At 43.4% G+C, this 16,300-nt stretch overlaps 2 protein-coding genes across 2 annotated transcripts; one reads left to right on the forward strand and one right to left on the reverse strand.

Annotated features, from left to right (window-relative positions):
* Nucleotides 1–273: 273 nt before the first annotated feature.
* On the reverse strand, nt 274–2,437 carry LOC139754463 (uncharacterized). Its single transcript, XM_071671736.1, has 3 exons — nt 2,321–2,437; nt 1,833–1,950; nt 274–956 (listed from the first exon to the last, which is right to left on the reverse strand). The coding sequence occupies exons 1-3, from the start codon at nt 2,360–2,362 to the stop codon at nt 454–456; spliced, it is 663 nt and encodes a 220-aa protein (XP_071527837.1). The 5' UTR covers nt 2,363–2,437; the 3' UTR covers nt 274–453.
* A 3,992-nt stretch (nt 2,438–6,429) lies between these two features.
* LOC139754591 (uncharacterized) lies at nt 6,430–13,408 on the forward strand. The gene is made up of 4 exons (XM_071671997.1): nt 6,430–6,618; nt 7,603–7,766; nt 9,591–9,697; nt 13,010–13,408. The coding sequence occupies exons 1-4, from the start codon at nt 6,580–6,582 to the stop codon at nt 13,345–13,347; spliced, it is 648 nt and encodes a 215-aa protein (XP_071528098.1). The 5' UTR covers nt 6,430–6,579; the 3' UTR covers nt 13,348–13,408.
* Nucleotides 13,409–16,300: the final 2,892 nt, after the last annotated feature.

Consider the following 16,300-nt stretch of genomic DNA (forward strand, 5'->3'; position numbering starts at 1 on the left):
ACTTTGTCGCTGTCTCCCGCGTTTGCGAGGTAGCGCAAGGAAACAGACGAAAGAAATGGCCCAACCCCCCCCCCCCATACACATGTATATACATACGTCCACACACGCAAATATACATACCTATATATATATATATATATATATATATATATATATATATATATATATATATATATATATATATATGTGTGTGTATGTGTGTGTGTGTGTGTGTGTGTGTGTGTGTGTGTGTGTGTGTTTATTCCTAAATCCCCACGGGGAAATGAAACACTATTTCAAACTCTTACAAAGAAATATATTCTGAATGTCTCAGAAGTATACATGTACCAAAGCCTTTTCACGAGACGTACAGGGAAAGTAAGTGTGAGTGGCTATCACAGACCAGCATCAGTATCAGCCGACGGAAATGTGGTTTTTCAAACACAGTCGACTATCATTCACAAGTTCGAAACTTTATTTCCTATTTGTACAGGACACGATGCACTCTGCATCATCCTCACACTGGGATGTCTCGGCGTTGAACACCTGGTTGTGAGGACACAGGAAGTGGGACATGGTGGGCGGCGTGCACAGGTAGAACTTGGTGCAGTCTAACGGGTCCAGCACGCGCTGCCCGGTGTACGTGCAGTGGGGAACGCAGGGGTTGCAGTAGTGGTAGCAGAGGGTGTCGTCAGCTTGGCAGTTGCCCGTCAAGAAGTCAAAGTTTGGAACTTCGGCCGGGCAGCCCACCGCCAGCACGTGGTTATTCTGGAGACAAACGTAGTAGGTGGAGCAGTCGGTGGGGTGTGGCGCGAGGTCTCCAGAGCTGGTGCAGTGAGGGACGCAGGGGTCACACAGCGGGGAGCAGAAGTCACTCGGGGCGCCGTTGATGGGGTCACACCGGGGCAGAGTATGGGCCTCGTTGAAGTAGTGGCCGTCCGGACATGGTATGGGCTCGGCCGACGGCACCAGCTCTCCTGTGTACATGAACAACATTAATGCATCTCTGAGGTGCGGTCACGGAAAGCTGAAAACAACACTCGGTCCTTGAAAGGTTCCATTCTTCCATTTCTGAAAACAAGATAGATGATTATGTATTGTAGTTTGCGTATGTCGGTGTGGTGAGAATGCCGTGACCTACTTAAAATGTCTTCCATTACTGAAAAGTGTGTTTACAAATATGATGTTTTGTGTTCAACAAATGACTTTAAGGTTTGGGATGTCACCACAATATCTTGACTACAGAAATGCTCGGTTTATGTTGTAGTGGAAGGTGCGCCTCGTTGCAGATGGGAGTTGGAGCAGTTTAGCTCTGGCCAGTAAAATGGACTCCGTCACAGCAGAGATGACTTCTTGTTGGTTAATGTGTGTCTTTCCTAACCAAGACGTGAGCAGGAACAAAGCACCTGCAGACAACACCACGTTCTCCCCTTGCAGGGTTGAGCCGCTGGTGGGATGTAGCGTTGTTAGTCACTGGTCACTTCTTTCAAAGAAGAGCATGTATTCTTATTTAGGTCTCTGTTACTTCCTTAGAACTTTGGTGTACTGATGTATAGAAAGTTAAAGATCCTGCTCAGGGATGGTACACATAGGATGGGTGGTACGGTTAGGTTTCAGTGGCTGATGATTGATTTCTAATCAAATTATCCTGAAAAATTATAAGAATGAGATTCTAGTCCTTCGCGTGAACAAAGAGTTTCACCCATAAACACTTACGATATTCCTCGTAACACTGTTGTTGTGTCAGTACGTTGCTACAAGCAAGAACAACGAGTCTCAAGTACCAGTATAACTTCTTGAGTGATAACACACCAATTATTCTTACACGACTAGCAACAGAGGACTTTATTTACCGGTGCCTGAGGCGTCGAGGCAGACGTAGTACCTGGTACAGTCGGTGGGGTCCCTCACGCTGGTCCCCGGGTCCACACCTGTGCAGTCCGGGGCGCACAGCTGCACGCTCGGACGCACCTGTCAGGGGATCATGTGGTATATACACTGTCATGACGACCTTATGCAGACACGAATATTCTCATAAATCGATTCCGGTATTTCAAGTCGTAAACACAAAGAAAATAGAAATAATTTACCCCAATTTTTTTTTTCTTTTTCGTTAGTCTTGCACTAAATCATATCAAAACGTCAGTCACTTGCTGACAACTGATGTATGACAACTGGTGTATATGACAACAAGTAATTCTCCGGAGCCACAAAGAGTAACCTCTAACATCACCAGCTGCACACAACATAAGAACCAATGAACGAAGAGCATAAAGATCTTTTTTTCTCTCTCTTAAAGATCTTTGACGATTTATGATAAACTCTGAACCAACCAACTTACCACCAGTGACAGAAGGGAGATAGTGAGAGAGACGAGGTACATAGTGGTGGTGCTGCCGCTGCTGAGGCTATGACCACTCCTCCATCTTCCCCTGATATATGTATAGGTGGGGGGAGGACAGGGGCTTAGGAGCTCCACCTCCCCCACACCTTTACGCCACCTTTACCTCACCCTTGTTATCTCCAGCGCTCCCTCCACGATCATGAAAGGTAATAAGTTCTTATTTACGACACCCATGTGACCTCAATAATCTTACCCTGAACTCTGACAAGAACACGAAAGTATATATATATATATATATATATATATATATATATATATATATATATATATATATATATATATATGTGTGTGTGTGTGTGTGTGTGTGTGTGTGTGTGTGTGTGTGTGTGTGTGTGTGTGTGTGTGTGTGTCTTGGACAATCACATGTTTACCAAATGGCGTCCTAGTTACGTCTCTTCGTTGTATACCCAGTGACTGTTATATTTCTCTCTTGTGTCTCCCCTGATGATTATTACACAAAAGTGCACTTGGGAACTTATCATGTTTCATTTTCCCCGTGGACTCATAAGAATATATATATATATATATATATATATATATATATATATATTTTTTTTTTTTTTTTTTTTTTTTTTTATACTTTGTCGCTGTCTCCCGCGTTTGCGAGGTAGCGCAAGGAAACAGACGAAGAAATGGCCCAACCCCCCCCCCCCATACACATGTACATACACACGTCCACACACGCAAATATTCATACCTACACAGCTTTCCATGGTTTACCCCAGACGCTTCACATGCCTTGATTCAATCCACTGACAGCACGTCAACCCCTGTATACCACATCGATCCAATTCACTCTATTCCTTGCCCTCCTTTCACCCTCCTGCATGTTCAGGCCCCGATCACACAAAATCCTTTTCACTCCATCTTTCCACCTCCAATCTGGTCTCCCTCTTCTCCTCGTTCCCTCCACCTCCGACACATATATCCTCTTGGTCAACCTTTCCTCACTCATTCTCTCCATGTGCCCAAACCATTTCAAAACACCCTCTTCTGCTCTCTCAACCACGCTCTTCTTATTTCCACACATCTCTCTTACCCTTACGTTACTTACTCGATCAAACCACCTCACACCACACATTGTCCTCAAACATCTCATTTCCAGCACATCCATCCTCCTGCGCACAACTCTATCCATAGCCCACGCCTCGCAACCATACAACATTGTTGGAACCACTATTCCTTCAAACATACCCATTTTTGCTTTCCGAGATAATGTTCTCGACTTCCACACATTCTTCAAGGCTCCCAGAATTTTCGCCCCCTCACCCACCTTATGATCCACTTCCGCTTCCATGGTTCCATCCGCTGCCAGATCCACTCCCAGATATCTAAAACACTTTACTTCCTCCAGTTTTCCTCCATTCAAACTTACCTCCCAATTGACTTGACCCTCAACCCTACTGTACCTAATATATATATATTTTTTTTTTTTTTTTTATACTTTGTCGCTGTCTCCCGCGTTTGCGAGGTATATATATATATATATATATATATATATATATATATATATATATATATATATATATACAAGCACACACACACACACAAAAGATTATAATCATACAAAACAATGTAGATGTAAAAGTGTCAGCATGTGTAGTCTGAAATCAGCAGTAGACAGGATGGTGAGTGTGATGACTTTATGTAGGCAGCGTCAAGAACACACCGCACCGGAGGCCTCACTTACGTAACACCAAGTGTAACCCGTGAAACTTTTCCAGCCGAACCACAGGTGCGACCCAGTGGGCGCATTCTCCGGTGGTGACGCGGGGTAGTGTGGGAACACTGATCGTGGGTGTGACGGCCAACGTCACACGACGGTCCTCGAACAAAAAAAGTGCCTCTCCTCCGCCAGAGACGTCGCTAACGTGGAGGACAAGAGCAAGATGTCGAGGGAAGGGTCCAGCATGAGCAATACTGTGTACCTATGGATGTATGTCTTCCTTTACAAATCTTACACACAGTTAAGCTCAGCTCAGATCTGCCACGAATTATGGTACATCTGTCTTAAAGTCGAGACTGAGTCCCTCACTCACTCACACTTTCATCTAAAGAGAAAAATAAAACTTTTAAGTATATATAAAGGTATAAATCTCGGTTGAGGAGGGAATGAATATAAGATGTGAACTACAATCATCTGCACCCTTGTTTAACTGTGGTCCACCTGAGGTCTGGATGAGAGAGAGAGAGAGAGAGAGAGAGAGAGAGAGAGAGAGAGAGAGAGAGAGAGAGAGAGAGAGAGAGAGAGAGAGGAGAGGAGAGGAGAGGAGAGGAGAGGAGAGGAGAGGAGAGGAGAGGAGAGGAGAGGACAGACAGACAGACAGACAGGCAAACAGACAGACAGACAGACAGACATACAGACAGACAGTGTACAGCAGCTGGCCACCAGAGAAGCCATCAGCGGTACACATCAGTCAGGGGCTTAAGTCAGAAAAGGGAAAGAATTAACGAACTTTTGAGAAAGTGAAAAACCTGCCTTTAAAAAGAGCCAGGTGACACTTATCAATAGGGAAAGACATGAGAGGGAAGCGATCTCCAAAGCTTGGACGTGTAGGGAAAGAAACAGGTATCAAAACCGCCCACCCTTGAGTTGGTGATGATCACACCCACATTAGTCACAGAAATCTGACAACTGTTATTACAGGATCTGTATGCAAATTTCTCTTTATACTCGTATTTGCGGGTATGCTTTGAGAACAGCGAGGGAGATTACTGCTTTCATCCAGAGGAGGAATATCTAGATGGCTCCTCTTATCCTGGGGCACAGCGGGTGAATCGTCATCACATGACCTGGGTCACGCAGGTGCATTTCCGTCCGCAGTACAGAGCCATCTCCGTCACCAATACGCTCTATCAGACTCTTCTGCCTTCTTGATAGATTCATATGGTTAAAGACTTAGTCTCTTACGGGCCTGGCGAGGGGACGGACACACAAGGGAAAATGTGACCAGTGGTGTGTGGCGCGGCCTGTCATGTACGTGTGTTCTTGGTTGAGGCCATCCAGAATGTGTTGGGTAAGGTTTCCGAGTGCTTACCTATGTAGTCGAGTGTTTGGGCTGAAAATCTTGCTGGCTGGGTGAAAGTTGGATGTTTTGGTAAATTCTGTTGTGAATTAGTTTTCCAAGGAGACGACATATTAATGACAACACTCAGTGTGGGACGAATGATGGAAGAGGAGTTGGACGAGGGGAGTGGTTTGCAATCTGACCAAAGTATTTGATGTGGAAATGTGAGAGGAATTTAGGCGATGCTGAGGGGAAATTCTAAAGGTTTGATTTTTGGAAGAGCAGTGTGTCCGACCAGATTATGAGTATATATATATATTTTGTGAAGAGGTATAAAAAAGTTTGGGACTGACTCTTGAGTAACGCTTCATGAGAATATTCGTGCGTTATTTCAGCGATATTACTTTGTTGGAGTGAGTAGAACGAAAAGGTCTCCCAAGCAAGGCCGTCGATAAGCAGCTGTGGATTTCAGTGCAGCTACGACTTAGTTTGTGTCTGTCTATACCTCGCTAACGCGGGAAACGGTAAACAAGTATGAAAAGAAAATTAATATATATATATATATATATATATATATATATATATATATATATATATATATATATATATATATATATAATATATATATATATATATATATATATATATATATATATATATATATGAATGGCTCTTAGTGTGAGAGCATTTTGTCTATATACCTATGTCATCTGAGGAGCCGCCATATTCATGTAAATGGCAATAAGATGTTCAGATCTTTTCTCTTACTCTTGAAATCTGATTCCCTCCAGTCAAGGAAATCCTTTCACAAACGTTCCAGGTTGGCCTGTAATTAACTGATGCTCTTAGTTCTCTCTCGTTTCTTCGTTATTCTTCACATTTGTTAATGTAGCCTCCATTAGCATAGCCGGTCTCTGCCTCCCTTGCCTCCATTCCCTCCACACGCCATCAATCACCACACGTGGCTATCTCAGTGGCCATCAAATGCATATATCAACCAATTATCTTTACTGTTTTCCTCTCTGAACCTGCCTGGCGGGGGCGGCGGACAAGAGGCTGGCTGTTGTATCAGCGGGAGGCAACGGTGGCAGTGTGTGGGAAGGCAGGCAGGTGGCTGGTGTGACCGCCCACACCAGTATAAGGCGACAGACTCATCCAAGACAGCCACACTCCCTCCACTGGTCCACCATGCAGCTCCTGCCTGTTGTCGCGGCTCTTCTGCTCTTGGTACGTGCACCGTTAGCCTCAATCTTTGTGCCACGTCAAAAGGATCATCATATTTGAGAGGCTCTCAGTGGATATTTACCCACGTGTAGTCGTAATCAGAGCCCCACTCACTACATCTCTCCCGAACTCTCTCCCAGGTTTATGCAACATTAAACATACGCTTCTGGCCGAACACTCAATTCGTTTTGTAGCTGGAGATACACGTTCAAAGGATTGCATAAGGTTGATCGAAAACTTCCACTTTAGAATTCATATGAGAGTTAATAATCATAACTTTAAGTGATTAAAAGTTAACATTTACGATTAGCTTTGACAGGAGTTTTATGTTTATCATCTAAGTCTTTTAGTTTCATTTGACATGAGTGTATCTACATTCATAAGACGTCTTCCTCAATGGCGACTAAGTGACCGTATGCTGATGAAAATATGTATATCTCTGTATGGCGTTCTTAATCTCGTGAACAGCTCAGCCATCCGCTTCGTGGTGCCATGAGCGAGTCCAGACAAGGCTCCCAGTTACCCATACCGTGGATCCTCTCCCCTCTCCCACCTCACTTCTACCTTTTTTTAGCAATATATAAAACTTCACCTGTCTCCCACGACCCCAGCAACACTTACCTGTCTCTCATAGCTAAATGGCACTATATATGTCTGCCGCAATACTGGCAACCCTGAGCCATCCACCGTCGCCCAGCAAACAACATCTGACGACTGCAGTCCCAGAAACACCATAACACTTTGCAACATCCTCAACATCAACCCTCTAGTCTTTCGGGCCCGCACGAGACCCTTTATCTACCTGTCTAACTCCCCGTGATCAACGGGTTGGATTCCATTCGATTTCCTTCATCTGTCAAACCACAAAACAACATTTCGTCTGCCGTACCATCAAGCAACACGTCATCTTCCTGTGTTACCCCAGGTTTGTGTGAACCTGTCTCACGTGTTCCAGCAGCGATGATTTCCTTTCTGTTGTGTCCTCAGGAAGCGCGGTCGACGGTGCAGCTGTGTGCACCCGACTGCACGGCCATGAGCGAGGGGGACAAGGTGCGGGACCCCACCAACTGCCTCCGCTACTACTACTGCAGCGACCCAGAGGGCAACGGTGACATGGTGCCCTCCAGCGACCCCATCTCCTGCCCCACAGGGTGAGTTTTACACACACACACACACACACACACACACACACACACACACACACCTAGACAGACTCCAACTTTGGTCTAATACATGGTTGATGAAATTCAATCAGAATAAATGTAAAGTAATGAGGTTGGGACACAGCGGAAAAAGCCCTCGACATGTACATCATCTGGCAGGCTGAGAGCTTCAAGGATCTGTGTGTGAGGGACATGGGATATGACGTCGTCCCTCGCCTCTCGGCAGAGTCCCACCTTAGGAAGTTAGTAAAGGGACCCGCTGTCTGCTAGCAAATATTAGAACACGTTATCATTCCGGTATGTGGAGAGAGAGAGAGAGAGAGAGAGAGAGAGAGAGAGAGAGAGAGAGAGAGAGAGAGAGAGAGAGAGAGAGAGAGAGAGAGAGAGAGAGAGAGAGAGAGAGAGAGAGAGAGAGAGAGAGAGAGAGAGAGAGAGAGAGAGAGAGAGAGAGAGAGAGAGAGAGAGAGAGAGAGAGAGAGAGAGAGCAGTACTCCTCAAACTCTTTACACGATACGTTTGGCCAAAACTAGAAAGTGGTTCTCAGGTTTGTTTACCGCACTTAAAGAAGCACAAAGAACTAACAGAGAACGGCCAGTGGAGGGTATCAAAGATGGTACCGAAATGAAGAGTTGATTTACAGGGAAAGAATAGGAGATTGGGTGCCTTTAACCTCAAATACAGAGGGAAAGGTGGGAAAGAGGTAGAAATGATTCAACAAAAGACGTCACAAACGAAAGAATTTCGTCATTTGCTGCACAGAGAAGCAACACAGCAGCCAGCCGGTACCTATGCAAGTTATAAGAGTTGCCAGCAAGTAGCAGGTATACCATGATACGAACGGAGGAACTGAGAAACTTTGAAACGAATATTTCAAACAAGGCAAAATAGAATATAAATTTTTCCACAAATTCAGGAAAAGTACATCGTCAGGCAGAGAACAGCAAATTGGGATAATGGATTCAGAGGATAGAATGAGAGAGGATGATGTGAGAATAAGCAAGCAACCGAACGACATGTTCGAAGTGTTTTCACCGTGGAAGACATTCTGATCCCAACACCAGTGAGATGGTACGGGGAGCAGGTCTTAGAAAGCATCCAAATATCTAGGGATGACATAAACAGGACACCACAGGGTCTTGCTCCTGATGACACTTCGCCATGTGTTGAGGACACGTCCAGATACATTTGACAACCCTCCTGAAAAGTGTCCAAGATGTGACCCGGGTGTGAAGTGCCAAGGGAAGGGAAAAAGGCAAAAGTTATACCTATATACAAGAAAGGAGACCGGAAGGAGTCGCTGAACCACACAGTACACCAGTCACCATTGATAAGCGCAATCTGTAAGGCACTGGAAAAGATAATCAGAGACCAAATGGACAGCTTCCTGTAGATGACAAATTGCATAATTGAGAACAGTTTCAGGAAAAGGTCATGTGTAACGAACTTCACAGATTTCCACGAGTGATTGAGCTGTTGGAAACAACAGAGTAGGTTTGGTGGACTGACATTATGCCACACAAGAGGCTTGTAAAGAAACTGGATTTCAAGGAAGGAAGAAGAGGAGACTCCTTCAGTGGACAGAATATTACCTTAGTGGAAGGTAACGAGAGACACACAAACACACGTACACAGTGGCCTCCGTGGTGCGTCACAAATAGTAATCACACGTAAACAAAAACCTAAAACAAACAACCATAACGAAACATATTGACCTATTTCTCCACACATCATAAGATGAAGCCATGTAAAGTTTTCTGATCTTTCTGATCCCATAACTTCCTTCAACCAAGTGAGGTGCGTTCATCTCCTCAGGCTCTACTTCAATGCAGCAGAGAGTGTGAGAGAGTGTGAAGTCATCTCCGGTACCCAATACTGCACAGATCTCTGCAGCCCCTGCGCCCTCGTCTGCGAAGCTCCGGGTCAGATGGTTGATACTTCAGTTTGTCTCTGTGTGGCTACGTGTCTGTGTTCTTGGGTTGAATGTAATCGTATGGGGAGGGAATTCTACAGTCTCGAGGCCACATCTCTTGAACCTTTTCTCCTTCATACAACTTTCTAGATTTCTAAATGTTGTTTGCATTCATACCCTCATCACTCATCTTATTCCATTCATCCTCATCTTTTATTTTAAAAACGCACTTCTTTATAATTTCTGACAAGATTTTAGTAAAGTTCATGTTTTGGTCGCTGGTTGTTCTAGCTTTGCATTTTTCCAAGAACTGTTCACTGCTGACATTATCCGATCGGTTTGAAATTAAAAGAAGTGATCAATTCACCCGTTTCTATTTTTTCTTCTTTTGCCAGGAAATTTCAGGTCTTTAATCCATCACACTGTCCTCAGTTCTCTTTGATTCTTGTACCATTCTTGCTACCCTCCCCTGGACTTTTATTTTGTTAGCTGTGCTTCGCCAAATGGGGTGACCATACTGGAAGCATATCCAAGCTTTGAATTAATACAGGATGTACACAGTTTGCTGAACGTACCCTATCTGTGTACCTGACTGTCATTCTAACATTTGCTATTAGAAACTTTTCCTGTCTACAGTTTCCCCAAGGTGGGGCGTCGGCGACATGCTAAACACAACGATGACCACCACGTCCGTCTCACACAGATTCCTACAGATTATTTCCTACTATGTAATATTCGTATCGAGGCCTTCATTCACCATGTCCCATCCTCATTATTATCCATTCACTTGTGAAGTGTTACCAGACCTCCTCACTCTTTACTTCCCTCAAGGCTTCGTCATCATCCGTGATCATGTCCAAGTTGGAGTTCAATCCTACTGGCAGGTTATTTAGAGCAAGAGGAGCAGTGGTCCCAGAACAGAACCCTGCGGTACGCCACTGGTAACCCCATCTCATTTCCAGAGGGCTCCCCTGACATGCGCACTTTGTTCCCTTCTACTAATTTTCTACCCATCAAAGGAATCTCCTCCTTCCTCCTGGCTAAAACTCCCGTGTCTTTAACAGCCTCTTGTGTAGTCCGGCGTCAAATGCATTCTGGCATTCTCAATACGCAGTATCCACGCATCCTCGTAACGTGTTTAACAAGGAGCTGCTCTCTATACAAGTATAAGAGATTGGTATCAAATCACCTCCTCCCCTAAATCCGTGTTGCCTCTCTCACTTATGTAGCTTCTCCTTTGAAAGTTCTCATCCACTTTCCTTCTAACTAGCTTTTCCAGTACGTGTGTGTGTGTGTGTGTGTGTGTGTGTGTGTGTGTGTGTGTGTGTGTGTGTGTGTGTGTGCGTGTCACTTATTTGTAATTACTTTTTAGTATCACATGGGGAGTGAGTTTTACACTCGTAGGGTCCACAACTCTCAAACCTGCCCTATTGTCATATAGCTTTCTAAACCTCCGTATGTTGTCTACATTTGCCATTCATTTTTCACTTAATTCCATTCATCCATCACTCTTATACTATAAAAGTTCTACGGCACATATTTTGTAACAAGTCACCAGGTTAATTTCATGTTCTGGCCTCTGGCTTTCTTTCCCTAAATCTTTCGAAGAGCTATTCACTGTCTACGTCATCAGGCTGATATAAAACCTTAAACGTTGTGCTCAAGTCAGCTCTTACTTTTCTCTCAACCATGATGGATGAGATCAAAAGCCTCTAAGCCTTAAATGAAGCACATTCTAGTTCTTGTTTTATGTAGGACATGAATAGGTTGTTGAATATTTCCCCGTCCATGACCTGGAATACATTTCTAATATTTGGCGGCAGACAGGAGTTCATCATTATTCTCTGAAGATAAGAGTTCTCGCGACAAGCTGAGGACGATGTTGACTCCCATGTCTCTCTCTCGCACAGAGATTCCTGCAGACTATTCCCTGCTCAGTAATATCCATGTTAAGGTCTTCTTCTCGTGCAATCCATCCTCGTTACTTTCCGTTTACTCGGGCTGACTTCCATCACCCAAATATCGGACTCGCTCCGGATTTTGTCTGGGGTCGCTTTTAAGCTGATGCAGTCCTTACTGATGACCTCCACCGATTATGAGAAAGCTCCTCTGCCATGCGTTCTTTGTCGGAGTCCTGCCTCATTCTTCGTCACAGCTTATGGACATATTTCACTGAATCGTTCCTCACTCCTTGGCTTTCCTCTGCGTCTGAGACTAGAGATTCCCATACTCCTACAACTTCATTTAAATTTCACAGAAGCTTTCATCACAATGGCCAGGTTCCTGGCTACTGAACTCCGTTTCTTAAGACATGTTTCACCGGATATTGTTGAGTTTTGTGGGTCTTCATAATCATTATCTCCTCTTTAAATCTTGTCTTGTTTCTGCTCTTTTTCTAACATCCTCATTTACCACATAATCAAGCATTACATTAGCACTCATGCTTTCCAGTTCTCAATATTCATGTTGCTACGTGTGAATGGACACTGTATTTGTCCCTCTGATCTCTGTGCATTCATACGTGTATACATATGACGATATGAATATTTATATATGCAAGTAAAACCACAAGGAAACAGAAAATACGAAGTGTCAAGCGCTTTCGTAAATTACATTTTCCGTTTCCTTATGGTTTTACTTCCATCTTACGTAAGCCCGCTACTTGCGTATGTCGTTTCTGCATATATATATATATATATATATATATATATATATATATATATATATATATATATATATATATATATATATATATATTATATATATATCATCCCTGGGATAGGGGATTAAGAATACTTCCCACGTATTCCCTGCGTGTCGTAGAAGGCGACTAAAAGGGGAGGGAGCGGGGGGCTGGAAATCCTCCTCTCTCGTTTTTTTTTTCTTTTTAATTTTCCAAAAAGAAGGAACAGAGGGGGCCAGGTGAGGATATTCCAAAAAAAGGCCCAGTCCTCTGTTCTTAACGCTACCTCGCTAACGCGGGAAATGGCGAATAATTTAAAAGAAAAAGAAAGAATATATATATATATATATATATATATATATATATATATATATATATATATATATATATATACCCTAGACTAAGGCAGGCATCCTATGAGAGGATGAACAGCTAGGCAAACTGTGGACTGACTGCCAAGACCAGGATTCGAACCTGTGCGGGCATATATCTTCACAGACGTGAATGGGTCTGCCCACTTTGCTCCTGGATATTTAAAAACGTTAACCATTATGGGTCACCGATAACGGCCATATACAAGTCTTCCCTTACTGAGTGTGAACGGCTCATGTGATGACGGTACCATTCCTTATGACACAGGCACCCTGCTGGCGAACCCCCTGGACTGCAGCCAGTACAAGGTCTGCCTTGAAGACGGGTCCACCATAGACACGGGATGCTCCGGCAACTTTCCTTTCTTCGACTACCAGACGGGGTTCTGCTCGAAAGACCCCTCCGTCTGTTACGACCTCTGCGACCCCTGCGAGGTGTATTGCGCCACAGAGGGCAAAGTGCCTGACCCCAGGGACTGCCGGAGTTACTACTACTGTGACCCTCCTGTGTTGGCGCCCTTCACCTGCCCTGAGAATGAAGTCTTCAACCCGGACCATCTGTTCTGTGAAGTGTCCGCCAGCGGCAACTGTACCAACACCTGTTGAGTTGTGTCGTCTATTGACACGTTTGATGATCCTGTTGTTTATGAACACGTGCCTCAATGTATCTATGATTTTCCCTTCCCATCATAATTCTTGCTGATTTTTGAAGACCTTCTTAATACACTGGTCAAGTCAGGAAGCTAGACACGATTCTATGAACTGGTGCATCGCATCTTTTTTTTTTTTTTCATCAGTGTGGACCTCGGTTCAACGATTTTCTCATTTAAGTAAACGTTTACGAACTTCGTTTACGAAAACGAAGTTTGGTTCGACACCGTTCCAGTACACGAGAGTGGAATATGATAATGTAGACCTCTGCATTTTGTGAGTTATTTCATGGAAGATGGCTGGAACTGGTTAGGTACAGTGGCAGGTCCATTTCCTAATGTGATGTGTTGTGCAATATTACTGACGTGTGGAGTTCTCGACTCCTCTTATGCATGGTAATGAGAACACAGTCTCAGGTGTAACCTGATCTGTACACGTCCAGTTGATCTTTAATTCATTCCGGTGGACAATGTCCGGCTCCACTGGAGAAATATCTATTCCTATTCCAACCAGCAGGACAACACTCTTCACCTGGTAATACAAAGTGGTGGGAGGGTCAGGCGTGTACTATGGCCGTACTTCAGCTTGCACCCTGACCAGTGTTCCCATGGCTCTGAACTTTTGATAATATATAAACTGAATAAGGCTTGAAAAACAAACAAGGCATTTCCTTTCCCTTGGTGGCCTAATTAGTGAGACGAGTTCCTCCACGCCCTTGTGGAGGTCAGATGGATTACGCTTTTCCTCTGGAACGTGACCGATCATGACAGATGAACAAGCAGTCGTCAGCCATAACAGGAGTCTTGCCATGCGTCAGCCCTCGCCACACCTGGGTTCCCGGAGGAACAGCTCAATCAAGTGTTTTGTGGGGCTGGGGGCATGAGGATGGCAGTGGAGACGGTGATGGCCACAAACTCATTTGTCAAGAGGAAGGTGCGGGAGACACACTGATTTCCTTTGTTTAACACTGCCTTCCCGTCTGGCCACAATCGGTTCCTCAGCCCCGTATACCTCAGGATAAGGTTGTCAGGGAAGAGATCGTGGCAAACGGTCTACTATATGAAGATTGTTAAAGAGCCTCACGTAGCGGGATAATAACTGGACAATAAGTGATGGAAAATATAATTCTTTATTGAAACGAAGGATCATTAAGGTCCCATGGTCACCCAACATGCTCAGGTTGGTCCCCTCACAGCATCTTCCACTCCATCATTCCACCTCCTCCTCGGTTTTGCCTTCTCTTTGTTCCCTCTACACACGTAACGTATACCCTCTTGTCTAAAACATTTCTGTACACCCTCTTCACCTCTCTCTCACCCAGTCATTTTTTATTAGATCAACTGTTCTCACACCACATATTACACTTTAACATTTAATTTGCAACACATCAATATATATATATATATATATATATATATATATATATATATATATATATATATATATATATATAGGACGCCATTTGGTAAACATGTGATTGGACAATCACATGTTTACCAAATGGCGTCCTAGCTTCGTCTCTCCGATGTATATCAACTGACTGTTATATTTCTCTCTTGTGTCTCCCCTGATGATGTGATTATTACACGAAAGTGCACTAGGGAACTTTTCGTGTTTCATTTTCCCCGTGGACTCATAGGAATATTTTGATCACGCGCAAAATTGTGAGCCTTTCCAATATATACATATACATATATATATATATATATATATATATATATATATATATATATATATATATATATATATATATATATATATACATATATATATATATATATATATATATATATATATATATATATATATATATATATATATATATATATATATATATATATATATATATTTTTTTTTTTTTTTTTTTTTTTTCATACTATTCACCATTTCCCGCTTTAGCGAGGTAGCGTTAAGAACAGAGGACTGAACCTTTGAGGGAATATCCTCACTTGGCCCCCTCTTCTGTTCCTTCTTTTGGAAAATAAAAAACGAGAGGGGAGGATTTCCAGCCTCCCGCTCCCATTTAGTCGCCTTCTAGGACACGCATGGAATACGTGGGAAGTATTCTTTCTCCCCTACCCCCAGGGATAATATATATATATATATATATATATATATATATATATATATATATATATATATATATATATATATATATATGTGTGTGTGTGTGTGTGTGGAAGTCGAGAACATTATCTCGGAAAGCAAAAATGGGTATGTTTGAAGGAATAGTGGTTCCAACAATGTTGTATGGTTGCGAGGCGTGGGCTATGGATAGAGTTGTGCGCAGGAGGATGGATGTGCTGGAAATGAGATGTTTGAGGACAAAGTGTGGTGTGAGGTGGTTTGATCGAGTGAGTAACGTAAGGGTAAGAGAGATGTGTGGAAATAAAAAGAGCGTGGTTGAGAGAGCAGAAGAGGGTGTTTTGAAGTGGTTTGGACACATGGAGAGGATGAGTGAGGAAAGATTGACCAAGAGGATATATGTGTCGGAGGTGGAGGGAACGAGGAGAAGAGGGAGACCAAATTGGAGGTGGAAAGATGGAGTGAAAAAGATTTTGTGTGATCGGGGCCTGAACATGCAGGAGGGTGAAAGGAGGGCAAGGAATAGAGTGAATTGGAGCGATGTGGTATACCGGGGTTGACGTGCTGTCAGTGGATTGAATCAAGGCATGTGAAGCGTCTGGGGTAAACTATGGAAAGCTGTGTAGGTATGTATATTTGCGTGTGTGGACGTATGTATATACATGTGTATGGGGGGGGGCCATTTCTTTCGTCTGTTTCCTTGCGCTACCTCGCAAACGCGGGAGACAGCGACAAAGTATAATAAAAAAAATATATATATATATTGATCACACCAGTCCGTGATGATACTTATTAGAGTGAAATCACAAATCAGTAGGAGTTC

Source organism: Panulirus ornatus, chromosome 17 (assembly GCF_036320965.1).
Source record: "Panulirus ornatus isolate Po-2019 chromosome 17, ASM3632096v1, whole genome shotgun sequence".
Taxonomy (NCBI): domain Eukaryota; kingdom Metazoa; phylum Arthropoda; class Malacostraca; order Decapoda; family Palinuridae; genus Panulirus; species Panulirus ornatus.

Excerpts from the sequence above, each read along its gene's own strand:
- LOC139754463 (XM_071671736.1), bottom strand. The coding sequence starts at position 2,362 with ATGTACCTCGTCTCTCTCACTATCTCCCTTCTGTCACTGGTG. Across the intron at positions 1,951-2,320 it reads TCTCCCTTCTGTCACTGGTG|GTGCGTCCGAGCGTGCAGCT; the intron begins GTAAGTTGGTTG and ends ATCCCCTGACAG. Across the intron at positions 957-1,832 it reads CCTCGACGCCTCAGGCACCG|GAGAGCTGGTGCCGTCGGCC; the intron begins GTAAATAAAGTC and ends TCATGTACACAG.
- LOC139754591 (XM_071671997.1), top strand. The coding sequence starts at position 6,580 with ATGCAGCTCCTGCCTGTTGTCGCGGCTCTTCTGCTCTTG. Across the intron at positions 6,619-7,602 it reads TCGCGGCTCTTCTGCTCTTG|GAAGCGCGGTCGACGGTGCA; the intron begins GTACGTGCACCG and ends TTGTGTCCTCAG. Across the intron at positions 9,698-13,009 it reads CCTCGTCTGCGAAGCTCCGG|GCACCCTGCTGGCGAACCCC; the intron begins GTCAGATGGTTG and ends CTTATGACACAG.